Here is a 14,359-nt window from a genome sequence, read left to right on the forward strand (position 1 = left end):
CTATTACTGCAAGGCCAGACATGCTGCCTCCCTCCAGCCCTTTCACCAACCGTTCCTCCCAAAGCACCCACCACCTCTCTCCTGGGTTCGATAATTCGCTGCAGTGGCCACACAGAACTCACAGATTATGGAGTTTATTAGGGAAGCACCAGGCTACAATTCAAGTTCAGGAAAAATGCTCAGTCTCTGTCCCAACCCACTGTCTCTCAGCCAAGTCTCTCACAGTCTCTCCCCCAGCAGTGCATATCCCTTGGTGTCTTACTCAGCAACGCGTGTCTCTTGCTTCTCTTTCCCAGCAGCACGTGTCTCTTTCTGGGGCATGTGTCTCTTTCAGCAGCACATCCTCCTCAACCAGCAGTCAGAGTTCTGCCTCTAGGAGGCCTCCTTTTGAGCTTGGCAGAGTGGCCAAACCAATCAATCATAACAACAGAATTCTAAGCACCTGAGAGTGAGCCTCCCATAACATTGCATTGTGCCATGCCCAACAGAAAAGCCCAGATAGATAACATTTACAATCAGGAGCTCCTCAGTTGCTCATTCCACCACTGAGTTTACAATGACTTATGGGTAGAAAAGCCATACTAAGTAATTTACTACACTGCAATCCGTGTGTTGAAACATCTCAATTAGTATTCCATCAATTCCTGGAGCCTTGTTTTTTGCCAGTTCTTTCAGTGCAGTTTGGACTTCTTCCTTCAGTGTCATTGGTTTTTCATCATATACTACCTCCTGAAATAGTTGAATTTCAACCAGTTCTTTTTTGTACATTGACTCTGTGTAGTCCTTCCATGTTCTTTTGACGCTACCTGGATCATTTAATAATTTGCCCATAGAACCATTCAGTATTGCAATTTGAGATTTGAATTTTTTAATCAGTTCTTTCAGCTTGAGAAATTCCAAGCTTGTTCTTTCCCTTTGGTTTTCTAATTCCAGGTCTTTGCACATTTTATAATAATACTTTATTTTGTTTTCTTGAGCTGCCTTTTGAAATCTTCTGTTGAAGATTCATTGTTTCTTCCATTCACTTTAGCTATTCTACACTCAACAGAAAGCTTAAGAGTCTATTCTGACATCCATTTTTGTCTTTTCTTCCTTTCCTGTCTTTTAAATGACCTTTTTCTTTCTTACTGTAGGATTTTCTGGATGTTGTCCCACAACTTGTCTGGTCTTAATCATTGGCATTCATTGTGTCAAATCTGGTCTCTAAATTCAGGTGGAATAAAATTAAGGTTGTGGTTTTGCTCTCACAGTCTTGTTTTCATTATTTTCAGTTTTAGCTTGAACTTGCATATGAGCAATTGACAATCTCTTCCACAGTCAGCTCCTGGCCTTATTTTAACTGATGTTGTTGAGCCTCTTTCCAGAGATATAGTCAATCTGATTCCTGTGTATTTCATCTGGCAAGGTCCACGTGTATAGTACCATTTATGTTGTTGAAAAACGGTATTTTCAAAGAATAAGTTGTTTGTCTTATAAAATTCTATTATGTGTTTTCCGGCATCATTGCTGTCATCACCTAGTGATTTTTCTACTACTGATGATTCTTCTTTGTTTCCAACTTTCGCATTCTAATCACCAGTAATTATCAGTACATTTAATTGCATGTTTGATCAATTTCTAACTGCGAAAGTTGGTAAAAGTCTTTAATCTCTTCATCTTTTGCTTTGGTGGTTAGTGTGTAAATTTGACTGGTAGTATTAACTGGTCTTCCTTATAGGTATAAGATATTATAGGTATAACCAAACTAAAGCAAACTCACTGTCATCGAGTTGGATCTGACTCATAGCAACCCCTCCTTGGGTTTCTGAGGCAGTATGACTACGGAAGTAGATTGTCCAATCTTCCTTCTGAGGAGTGGCTGGTGATTATAGGTATAAACATTATCATATCATTGATAGCATTATGGGGAGTTCTGGTGGTGTAGTGCCTAAGACCTTTGACTGCTAATCAGAAGGCTGGTGGTTCAAACCTACCAGTCACTCCTCAGAAGGAAGGTTGGGCAATCTACTTCTGTAGTGATATTGCCTTGGAAACTCAAGGAGGGGTCACTATGAGTTGGACCTGACTCCACAGGCAGTGAGTTTGGTTTGGTCTTGGACAGCATTATGCTTCAGGATAGATGTTGAAATGTTATTTTGATGATGAATGCAACACCATTCCTCTTCAACTTTTTATTTCCAGCATAGAAGACTGTGAGGTTGTCAGATTCAAAATAGCCAGTAATAGTCCATTTCAACTCACTGATGCCTAAGATACCAATCTTTATGCATTCCATTTCATTTTGGACAACTTCCAATTTACCTAGATTCATATTTCATACATTGCACATTCTGATTTTTAATGGATGTTTATAGCTTTTTCTTCCCATTTTGAGCCTTTCCCCATCAGGAATTGAACTTCCTGAAAGTTTTTCTCCATCCGCATCATCTACTTTGAGGAGGCAGCTCTTCCCCAGTCATATTTTGAGTGCCTTCTATCCTGAAGTGCTCATCTTCCAGCACTATGTTAGACAATGTTTCACAGCTGTTCAGAAAGGGTTCCAGTAATACATTAGACATTGTTTCACTGCTATTCATAAAGTTTTCTGTGACCAATTTTTTCTGCTAGTGGATGGCCCTGTCCTTCCCAGGCTGTTTCTTAGTCTGGGAGCACTGTTGAAACCTGTAACTGTGGGTGACCTATTGATACTCGAGATACCAGTGGCATAGTCTCCAGCCTCATGGCAACATGCAAGCTACCACAGCATGACAAACTGACAGATGAGTGGTGGAAAATGGCAGTAGTATCAAGGAAAGAAGGAGCTCTGGTAGCATAGTGGCTAAAGCACTTGACTGCTAACCAGAAGGCTGGTGGTTCAAACCCACCAGCCACTCCTCGGAAGGAAGGTTGGGCAGTCCTACTTCCGTAGTGATACTGCCTCGGAAGCCCAAGGAGGGGTCGCTATGAGTCGGGGCCAACTCCACGGCACATAACAACAACAACAACATCAAGGAAAGATGGAGAAGTTAGAATGAGATGTAGATTCACAATTTGTGGTATATTAACTTTCAGTAGACTATCACTATAATTATTCTGTAGGTATATAGTGACATTGGAGGCCTTCTTGATGGGATTTTAAATATTTTGACGTTGAAAAAATTTCTGTTATTGAATATAAACTTTGTGCCAGGCAGTCAGACACTGAATATAGGGATGAGGAAGGCTATGCTGTAATAGTAGGAAACATTAAAACAAGTAAGCAACAATTACAAATCATTGTAAGTCTTCTTGTAAAGGAAACAGAGAATGTTAGGTTAAAGAATACTGGAGGAGTGGTACTTTGTATAGGGATTGCAGTAGGAGTGAGATTTAGGTAGTGAGAGAAGATCTGAATATGATAATTATGCTCCTGGGTGAAGGAAGAGAAAGAGCCAGTCATATGAAGAAGGTTTGGGAAAAGAATAGTTTGGGCAGAGAGAAATTGGATCACATCTGTCATGTCTGTTTAATCTACCATGTTACTCTAAAGATTTGGAATGTCCAAGAAGCAGGAAGTAGAGTAGCCATCATCATAACTATTCTTATTGTTGTGTGTAGAAAAGAAAATTAGCATAAGTGCCTGGCACAACCAAAACCAAACTCGGTGCCGTTGAGTCATAGTGACCCCTCCTTGGGTTTCCGAGCGGGTATCTCTACAGAAGTAGATCGTCCAATCTTCCTTCCAAGGAGTGGCTGGTGGATTTGAACTGCCAGCCTTCTGGTTAGCAGTCACATGCCTTAGGTACTATGCCACCAGAGCGTAAATGCTTAATAACTGTTATTCTTCTCATGAAATCTTAACTATTCTTTTCTTCAAACATCTCTTAATTTGGGAAAAAAAATAGAAACAAACTTACTGACATCAAGTTGAGTCTGACTCATAGTGACCCCCTTTGGGTTTCCGAGGCTGTAAATCTTCACAGAAGTAGATTGCTCCGTCTTCTTCCCACAGAGTGGCTGGTGGGTTTGAACCACCAACCTTCTGGTTAGCAGTCAGATACCTTAGGCACTACGCTACCAGAGCTCCTTAATTTGGAAAGTATTATATAGCATATCTATTATTTGTTTGCTATTATTTAAATGTAATCTAAGGAAAAGAATTTTTTTACTGTTTGTCATTTTTATTCAACTATTTTGTCTGTTAGTAAAAATTTCATCAAAAAAATTTTTGTCATGAAGCGTTAGCTCTTCTTTGTGACAGAAAATCGTGAGGTTCCTGCAAGCCTTTGCCAAAATTAAAGAGCTTCTAAAATGTTCTTTTTATATTCCCCATGACATACTGTGAAGTTTCTTTTCATGCCAGGCATCTTATTTTAAAAATTCTGTGATCTAGATATATATTAAATGTTAAATACTATCCATATTATAGCAAATATATTTATTAAAGAATTTGTTTAAATACAAATTCTTAAAAATACCCTTTTATTTTTGGTAGGGAATATAAAATAGTATTAGCTTTTTTGAAGTCAATTTCCTTGTTTTAACTTTAGTATCAGTATTTTGTGTGTATGAGTGTGTTTCCCCTGACCTTTCATGCTCAGTTTACAGAGTCAAAAGGTGAATGAAGATAAACAGTAGAGTTGATCTGGAAAGCAGAGATGAGGTTCTCTTTTTAAATGTCTAGGTTTTCAACATATGCTTCTCTTATTTTTAAGTCCAGTTGATTTTAAAATAGGAACTCTCAGAATGTGATTCAGAAATCTTTGTGTAACTCATTATTAATATTAATTTTAACAGAGTATTTCTGAGAATCTTCCCAAGGAATGTGTTGGTCATTTATCTGGAGCTACAGATGAAAAAGGAGAAAATATATTAAATGAACAAGTAGAAGGTAAAACTGTGTTTTCTAAGAAGTAATTTGACAATGTTTAAACATGACTGTTTCTCTAGTAGCCAAAGAAAATGTTAGTATAAGAAGGAGAAAGAAAAGGAAAATGGAGATAAGTTGTAGATGAACAGATGAAGAGTATCACTAAAGGAGCTAAATTACTTGTTTCATTTAAAAACATGTTTTGACCTAAGGAAAGTCATTAACTTAGGAGAAGGGAAGGAATAAAAGTAGAAGGAATGAAGAATGAGAAAGAGAGTACAGGGAGTAAATGAAGGAAAAGGTAGCCTGGGGTGCATAGTGGAAGGAGGTAAAATGAAATGAAATGATTCTTTAGAAGCAGGCAGAACAGGATATTACAAATGTGGAAATAATATAAAGTGATCCCAATTGTAAAACTTAGCAGAGAAGTAGACTAGTAATTTCTCACTCTTACTGTCTTGCTCACTGTTGGAAAGGCATTACAGTTTGAGACCCTGATTATACAGGGCTGTTTCATCTACCATGGATAAATATAAGCATATGTGGTCAGTTATAAATGTGTATACTTTGATGTCATATAAAATGTTGTTACTTCATAGGGCGGTATCATATAGGGCAAAGGAAGAGAATTGAAAACAGAAAGCAGGGCCCAGTTTTGGAGAGGGCAAGGAAACAAAAACCAGATTAAAATATCCATTAGAAAGTATGACTTTTTTTTTCTTCCTTTTTTCTTTTTTTCTGATGGCCAGTGATTGTGAGCATTTTTGCTGGGTACATAAATCTTAGTTGGAAATTTTTCTCTTTCAGGGTTTTATATATACCATCCCACTGTCTTCTCGCCTACATGGTTTCTGTTGTGAAATCTGAGCTTAGTCTTATTGGTTGCCCCTTGTAGGTAACTTTTCGTTTTTCCTGTGCTGCTCTCATGATTCTTTCTTTGTCTTTGGTTTTGGTGAGTTTGATGATGATGTGTCTTTGTAATTTTGTTTGGGGTTTGTTGGACTTCCTGAATGGATATATTCTCATCTTTCATCATATCAAGGAAGTTCTCCTCCAACAAATCTTGGACAATTTTCTCAGTGGTTTTATTGTTCTCGTCCTGTTCTGGAATTCTGATTACATGTACGTATTCCTTATGATGGTATCTCACATGAACTTTAGGCTTCTTCATTTTGTTTTGATCCTTTTTTCTGATTGATCCCTTTCCAAAGAAATATTCAGGCATTTGTCTTCAATCTCATTAATTCTGTCTTCCATTGCTTTAGTTCTACTCCTTTGCCCTTCCAATGTGTTATCTATTTCTGCCAATTTAGTATTAATCTTCTGGATTTTTATGTGTAGATTTAGAATCATTTCTAATTTTTCATTCATTTTGCTGTTTTGTTCTTGTATTTTCTTCCAAAATTCTTCTAGTGTTTTGTCTGTGTTTTCCTTAGTTTGTCTCTCAATCCTTTGAAGATACCTAAATATAATTCTTTTGAATTCCTTATCAGGGAGTTCCAGTGCTGCATCTTCCTCAGGGATGTGTTTGGGGTCTATATCCTGGTCCCTTGTTTCTCCTGCTTTATCTTGCTTCTTTGTGTGGACTGTGATGATTTTTTGTCTCTGAGGCATTGTGATGTTCTTGTGTTTATTTAATTGGTGATTATATGTTGGAGTAACTTGCCCACAATTTTCGTTTTGTTTTGTTTGTATATTATCTGTATAGGCAGGGTACTGTGCTCTGCTTCTTTATTCACTAGTTGACAGCACTTACACACTTACCACCTGTCTCCTTTCCTTTATCAGCCTCTCGTAGGTCCTTGCCGACCCTGGCAAACAGAGCCTGTTCTTAGGTCCCTGGAATCTGAATGAGAATGCTATCACTTTAAAAACCCTAATTAAAACTTTATGATTTTTAATGCACTTTCAGTTTGGGGGAAGTGATAGGGAGGAAACTTGAGGCTAGATTCCAAAGGATAAAATAAAGTAACATGGAAACCAACTCGTTATAGATTAGAGCCTCTCAAACATTAATGAATCGTCTGGGAGCTTGTTAAAAACTTACATTCTGATTCAGTAGGTCTGGAATTCTTTATTTCAAACAAGCTCCCAGGTGATGCTACTGCTGCTGGTCCTCAAAGCACACTTTGAGTAACAAGCATATAGATGTGCTCTAGGGATTTTTGGAAAAAGAGTTGTGGGATAATAGTTCAAGACAACAGGATCAAAAAGGCATTATTTTGTTTCTGAGCATGTTTATGGGCAGAGAGAAAGGAGCAAAAGAGATGAAGAAATAAAAATACAGCAAGATGCTATTGCTCAACAAAGGTGAAAGAAGTTGCAGGGATAATTCCTAACAAGAATGCAAAAAAGGAAGAATCAAGACCACAGATCTGTAGATTATTTTTGAAGAACAAAAATAGCGAATAGAAAGAGGAAGGAGGAAAGAAGTTATCTAGATATTTTGGACTAATGATAAAGAAACTTGAGAGAACTCTTTATATGCCCAGTATATTCTCTCTGCAGCATAAGATTAGATCATTGCTGCTGCAGAGAATACTGCAAACAGGAGAGAGTGCTACGTTTGGAGTAAACTCAATTTGCTCATTTCTTTCCTTTATCACTAAAAGGCTTCAAACATATGTGTTGAATTGATGTTGGTTATTCAAATGAAATTAATTTGAATATTGAAGCATTGGCTGTTTTTGGTAAGGTAACTCATTGTTTTCTTAAGATAGCTTTTTCAGAAAAATCCTTTTAGAAACTAGAGTGATACCAAAGCAAACTAATTTTAAAAACAAAAACAAATGATAGATTTCATTCCCTGAATACTAAAATTGTTATTTTCATTAAATGTTGCATTGATTTATAAACATAAAATGGTATTACCATCTAATAATTCTGTGATTGAATTTCTTTTTTCCTTTTTGATAACAATATTGTACATTATTCCTTAGATGTTTTTTATATACCTTCTTGCATGAGTGGCTCAAGAAGTTTTAAAATGGCTAAATTAAAGGATACAAGAAATATAGACATACCAGTAGCCCACATGGGTATGGAAAAAAATGGATATTTTTATTAACTATTATTCTACAAGTGTATATGCAAGATGATCAATTCAAACCATTTTATTTCTTTGATGAAGAATGAATTATACGTTCAATTGAACTGTCATCACATTTGTACTTCGTAAATTACAGGACAAATTGAAGGACATAATCGATACTTGTAGGATAATTGTATAAATGATTCTATTATGTTTTACCATCAGCTTTGACATTTATCTTCTCAGAGTCATTATTTGCTCCTCTGATTAAAGATCATTTTTCTCCCCATCAATCAGCATGGTCACATTGGTGTATGCATACTTTTAATTTTAGTTACTGTCGCTGTCATTTGAAACATAATGTTACTTTTCAAATCCTAACTGCATGTTTTATTAAACATTTCCAAAGCTAAGCATAAATATTCAGCTTGACACTAATACTGCATGAATGCACATGGTTGGCTTTTGTCATATTTACATACAGTTGATTGTATGTCCCCTTTGCTTTATAGATTCTACTGAGAAATATCCCCACTGGAAGGTAATAACTTTTATATAACTTGGGTATTTTTATCTTTACTTATTAACTATTGATTATATGAAATGTACCTCATTTGTTGATCATCTTATTTCAAAGCCCAGTCAGCCCACCATTGGAATGAAAGATTCTGCTTCTTATCAAGCAGTGGGAATGAAGGATGTACAAATATCAAAATCAGGTAAATTTTGCAATACAGTTTTAACTCTGGAAATAAATTCCCTTAGCTATTTGTATTGTTCACAGTCTTCTTGTTTCTAATTTATTTCATTTTTGCCAGTTTAGTTTAAAGATTTGATATAAATAATGCAAATGCTATTGCTGTTATCTATATTTTTTAAGGAAGATACTTAGAAGCTGTGTTAGGCTGCATTCTTTAGAGAAGCAAAACCAGTTAAGTTTATATATACATCTAGAGAAAGAGAAATTTATCTTAGCAAAATGGCTTACACACTTACAGAAGCTGGCAAGTCCCAAGTTCTTGAATCAAACATTAAGCTGGAGGCTTTTCCCAACTCATGCAGCTGCAGGGGCTGATGAGCTCAAGGTTGGCAGGCAGTATACTGGCTGTTTACTCCAACGAATGACAGATCCAGGATTTTCTGGCCGAATGGTGGATTGTTCACTCACGGACAGTTGTAGGCAGCACAATAGGATCTCAATCCGCAGAAGAATGTCTCTTTTCCCAAGATGTTCATAAATATATTGGAAGCAGGCCACGCCCCTAGGGTAACTCCCTTTCAATGGATTGGCTGCTCAGAACGTATACAGCTGATCCCATCATGGGAATAACTCACATCACAACTGTTTAAACCACACAGAATTGTGGTCCAGTCAAGTTGACACACAACTCCAACAATCACAGAAGCCTAAAACAAATATTTTAACTCAGATGTTTCCATTTCTGTGCTTTGTATACTCTGAAGTTTCTAGTTTGAAATTCCTGTACTTCTTAGGAATTCATAGAAGTTAATAATGGGACTCTTTTAAGGTTTTTCTCTAGTATTTAAAAATGCTTATTAGAATTCTGACCTTTACCTAGAGGAGAGAGCCTCAGTTGCTCACGTGTCAATTGTGTTTTAAGTTAATTGATTTCATCTTAGTTTTGTTATATTGATGATACTAAGCCAATCAGATGTTCTGAGTAGCAGAGTCTGTGTGTGTGTTGTATGGTGTCCAGTATGTTTGTTAAAAATAGGGAAAGTCATTAATCATTCCTTAATGAATATTTGGTAGAGATAATCTTTTAAAACAGTAATTATAAAACTGTACAGCCTTAAGATCCCTTAATGCTATTAAATATTATTGAGAATTCTAGAGAGCTTTTGTTTAAGTGAGTTATGTCTATTGATATTTCGTATATTAGAAATCAAAACTGAAAATTTGGAACACAAGCACACATAATCACACATTATTAGCTATTAGAGTATAATTAATGTTATCACACATTACGTTGTCTCTGGAAAATGCCATAGGAGAATAATACTGTTTGACTGAAAATGTCAAACAGTATCTTAATGTTGGTTATGAAAATAGTTTTGGTCCCTGAATTGATCTTGGGATTCCATAGATTCTCAGATCACACTTTAGAACCCCCTTTTTAAACCTTAAGGTCCATAGGTGGCACTAATGTTTTTGCTTGACTACTAACTGAAAGGGGGAGCTCTGATAGCATAGTGCCTAAGGCATTTGATGGCTAACCAGAAGGCTAGTGGTTCAAACCCACCAGTCACTCCTCGGAAAGAAGGTTGGGCAATCTACTTCTGTAGTGGTAACACCTAGGAAACCCAAGGAGGGGTCACTATGAGTCAGATCTGATTTGACGGCAGTGAGTTTACTAACTGAAAGGTGTGTGGATTCAAATGTACCTGGTGGCAAAGAAGAATGTCCTAGCACTCTACTTCTGTAGATTATAGCCATTGAAAGCCTTGGAGCACAGTTCTACTTTAACATGTGTGGGATGTCTCTATAAGTTGGAATCAACTTGAAGGCAGTGGGTTTGGTTTTTGCTTTAGGTTTCTTAATTAATACACAGAGTTCATGGATAGAAAATGATAAAGATACCCTTGGAAATGGCCTTTAACATTTCACTTCTACAATTTTTGTTTTTTGTTTTTTCACTTGTCTTAAAAAGTTTATGTCTGATAACTTGTTCTATTTCAAAATGGAAAATATTTTTGTTATGCATGAAGTTCCTGAAGGAAATTCAAGGCTTAATAACTAGAAGGCTGACAGTTCAAACAAACCCAGCAGCCACTCTTCGGAAGGAAGACTGGGCAATCTACTTCTGTAGAGATACCGCCTTAGAAACCCAAGGAGAAGCTCTGGTGGCGTAGTGCCTAAGGAACTTGACTGCTAACCAGAAGGCTGGCGGTTCAAACCCACCGGCCACTCCTTGGAAGGAAGATGGGACAATATACTTCCATAGTGATACTGCTTTGGAAACCCAAGGAGAGGTTGCTATGAGTTGTGTCCGACTCGACGGCATATAACAACAACAGAAACCCAAGGAGGGGTCACTATGAGTTGGCATTGACTCGATGGCAGTGAGTTTGGTTTTTGGTTTATTCATTTCCTGTGTCATAGTTCTCCGTACTCTTTGGATCTTTTATTGAACTGGGCGTATCCTTTCTTTACATGGAAATATTTAGGTCACTTATGGCTGTCATGTTTCATTTAAATTCAAAATGTTTATTCAAGGCTTAAAAAATGAATTCTGAAGATACTGTTGAAGAAAGGTCATCTCATTGTAATGAAAGTAGTTTTTGTTAAAGTAGTACATTCATTAAAAGTTTTTTTTTTAAATTATGTCTCCAGAACACACACAATATTCTGTCATGTATATTTAAATTTAAAATGTATACTCATCAATTTTGTTGTTAATAACAAAAAGTTCGTATCTCTGAATAATCTTTAAGCGTTAATAAACAAAGTTCTCATGGAATACAAAATAAATCATAGAGATTTCTGGGTATATCAAAGTAGGTTATACTAAAAAATAAAAAATAGATAAAATGAAAAATAGTAGTTAATTAGCTTATCTAAGTTACTGACGGGAGCTCTGGTAGCGTCGGGTCCAACTCAACAGCACATAACAACAACAAGAGCAACAAGTTACTGACAAGTATGTAGTCATTAGTTTCCATTAAGTCAATTCTGACTTATGGCAGCCATGGGGCAATAGCCATCAAAGGTATAGGGCATGTAAAATACAGTAAGTCATAAAGGAGTAGTGTTTGTATGGTACAGGAGGACATGGGATTGCTTCTCTCAAAAAAGAATTTGTGCAAGTTCGTGAGACTAATATTATTTTTATTACATTCTAATAAATGAACTCTTTATTTCCACATTTTTCAGACTTGGATTCTACTAGTTTGAAAGTTGATGATAAATGTCCATTTGTATCACAGTCAATGACCAAAAGTCATTTAGCATCCACACAGTTTGGACAGATGACCTTAATAGATAAAGAAAAGGCTAATATTGGAGCTGTGTTTCTACTAGATAATTATCCTCTTCCTGACCTGTGTGACTCAGAGCTGCTAGAAAACAATGAGAACAAAGAAGGTAATGAAGAAGTGTAGAGACTTCAGTCACAGAGTACCTCTGCATGGCTTCACTCTAGTTCTGACTTTGCAAACCTCTTTTTGTGCAAAATTTACTTTGTGTTTACTCCTCTTATGCAACCAAAACCAAACAATAGTTTTATCAAATATTTGCATTCTGCCTGCAACCCAAACAGCAAATAAATAGCGAAGAGAATTTGGAGTGGGAGTAATTTCCTTCAGACTAGTATTTAGCATATAGTTGAGAGTAAGTAACAGGATTAATTGTAGAACTTTGGGATTAGATTGGCAAACTAGATAGAGATCAGAAGATTGCCCACCCGAACACAATGTGGTTTCTTAACTTTATAGGTCTGAATTTATAAGTATTAGTAATTAATAGAGGGGTCAGTGAAAAAGAGAAAACTATCAATGAGATGGATTGCCACAGGGCTGTAACAGTATACTAAACCATTGCAGGGATTGTGAGGATGGCACAGGACTGGGCAATGTTTCCTTCTGTTGTACATAGGGTTAGTAGGAGTTGAAACCAACTCATTGGCACCTAACAACAAAAACAAGTTATAAATATAGCTATTAAAATGTAACTAAAACACTACCGTTCAAAAGCACTTACTAAATTATTTGGTGTCACTTTTTTTTTGTTGTTAGAATGTTTTCCCAGTGTTAATGGGAATCATTGAGAATTTGCTATATACTATCTCCTTTTCTTAGCTTAGAAAGCTCTCAAAGTAGGAGTGGGCAAGAGCTGCATTATCAGAGTAAAATCAGCCTTACTCACATGGATTAGGTAAAGCTTTCGAGACCTCCATTTGCAGACATGACACTACTCAGATTGAGGAGAAACAGCGGCAAACATGCATTAATACTTGGAACGTGGAATGTATGAAGTATGAATCTAGGAAAATTGGAAGTTGTCAAAAATGAAATGGAACACATCCTAGGCATTAGTGAGCTGAATTGGACTGGTTTTGGCCATTTTGAATCAGACAACCATATGATCTACTATGTCGGGAACTACATTTTAAAGAGGAATGGCGTGGTGTTCCTCATCACAAAGGATGTTTCAAGATCTGTCCTGAAATACAGTGCTGTCAGTGATAGGATAATATCCATACACCTACAAGGAAAACCAGTTAATATGACTATTATTCAAATTTATGCACCAACCACCAAAGGCAAAGATGAGGAAATTGAAGATTTTTATCAACTCGTGCAGTCTGAAATTGACTGGACATGCAATCAGGATGTGTTAATTATCACTGGTGACTGGAGTGCAAAAGTTGGAAACAAAGAAGAATCACTGGTAGTTGGAAAATTTGGTCTTGGTGACAGAAACAATGCTGGAACTCACATGGTAGAATTTTTCAAGACCAACAACTTGTTCATTGCAAACACCATTTTTCAACAACACAAATGGCGGCTGTACATGTGGACTTCACCAGATGGAACACACAGGAATCAGATTGACTACGTCTGTGGCAAGAGGCGATGGAGAAGCTCAATATCTTCAGCCAAAACCAGCCCAGGAGCTGATTGTGGAACAGACCATCAACTGCTCATATGCAAGTCCAACTTGAAGTTAAAGACAATTAAAACAAGTCCACGAGAGCCAAAATATGATCTATTTTGAATTTAGATTTGAATTTAGAGACATCTAAAGAATAGATTTGATGCATTGAACACCAATGGCCGAAAACCACAAGAATTGTAGGATGACATCAAGAGCATCATCCATGAAGAAAGCAAGAGGTCACTAAAAAGATGCAAAAAGAAGAGGAGACCAAAATGGATCACAGAAGAGACTCTGAAACTTGCCCTTGAGCGGAGAGTAGCTAAAGCAAATGGAAGAAATGACAAGATAAAAGAATTGAACCAAAGATTTCAGAAAGCAGATCGAGAAGACAAAGCCAATTACTACAATGAAATGTGCAAAGAACTGGAGTTAGAAAGCCAAAAGAGAGCAACATGCTCGACATTTCTCAAGCTGAAAGAACTGAGGAAAAATTTTAAGCCTCGAGTTGCAATATTGTAAGATTCTAAGGGAAAAATATTGAATGTTGCAGGGAACATGAAAAGAAGATGGAAAGAATACACAGTCACTGTACCAAAAAGAACTGGTTGATCTTCATCCATTTCAGGAGGTGGCATATGATCCAGAACCAATGGTACTGAAGGAGGAAGTTGAAGCTGCAGTGAAGGAATTGGTGAAGAACAAGGCTCCGGGAATTAACGGAATACCCAATGAGCTATTTCAACGAACGGATACCGCATTGGAGGCACTCACTCGGTTATGCCAAGAGATTTGGAAGACAGCTACCTGGCCAACTGACTGGAAGAGGTCCATATTTGAACCCATTCCCAAGAAAGGTGATCCCACAGAATGTGGAAATTAT

At 36.8% G+C, this 14,359-nt stretch overlaps 1 protein-coding gene across 1 annotated transcript in view; it reads left to right on the forward strand.

The window, feature by feature from the left end:
• The window catches only part of LOC103193265 (ankyrin repeat domain-containing protein 26), a gene marked incomplete at its 3' end in the record, with an annotated part of 130,106 nt that overhangs the window by 54,899 nt on the left and 60,848 nt on the right, over positions 1-14,359 (forward strand). Inside the window, 4 exon segments of the mRNA XM_007936421.1 lie at positions 4,756-4,849; positions 7,768-7,866; positions 8,372-8,400; positions 8,506-8,578. Coding sequence (XP_007934612.1) covers positions 4,756-4,849; positions 7,768-7,866; positions 8,372-8,400; positions 8,506-8,578 — 295 coding nt within the window.

The sequence above is a fragment of the Orycteropus afer genome, unplaced genomic scaffold (assembly GCF_000298275.1).
Source record: "Orycteropus afer afer isolate SDZICR_OR568_19922 unplaced genomic scaffold, OryAfe1.0 scaffold00035, whole genome shotgun sequence".
In the NCBI taxonomy this organism is placed as follows: Eukaryota; Metazoa; Chordata; class Mammalia; order Tubulidentata; family Orycteropodidae; genus Orycteropus; species Orycteropus afer.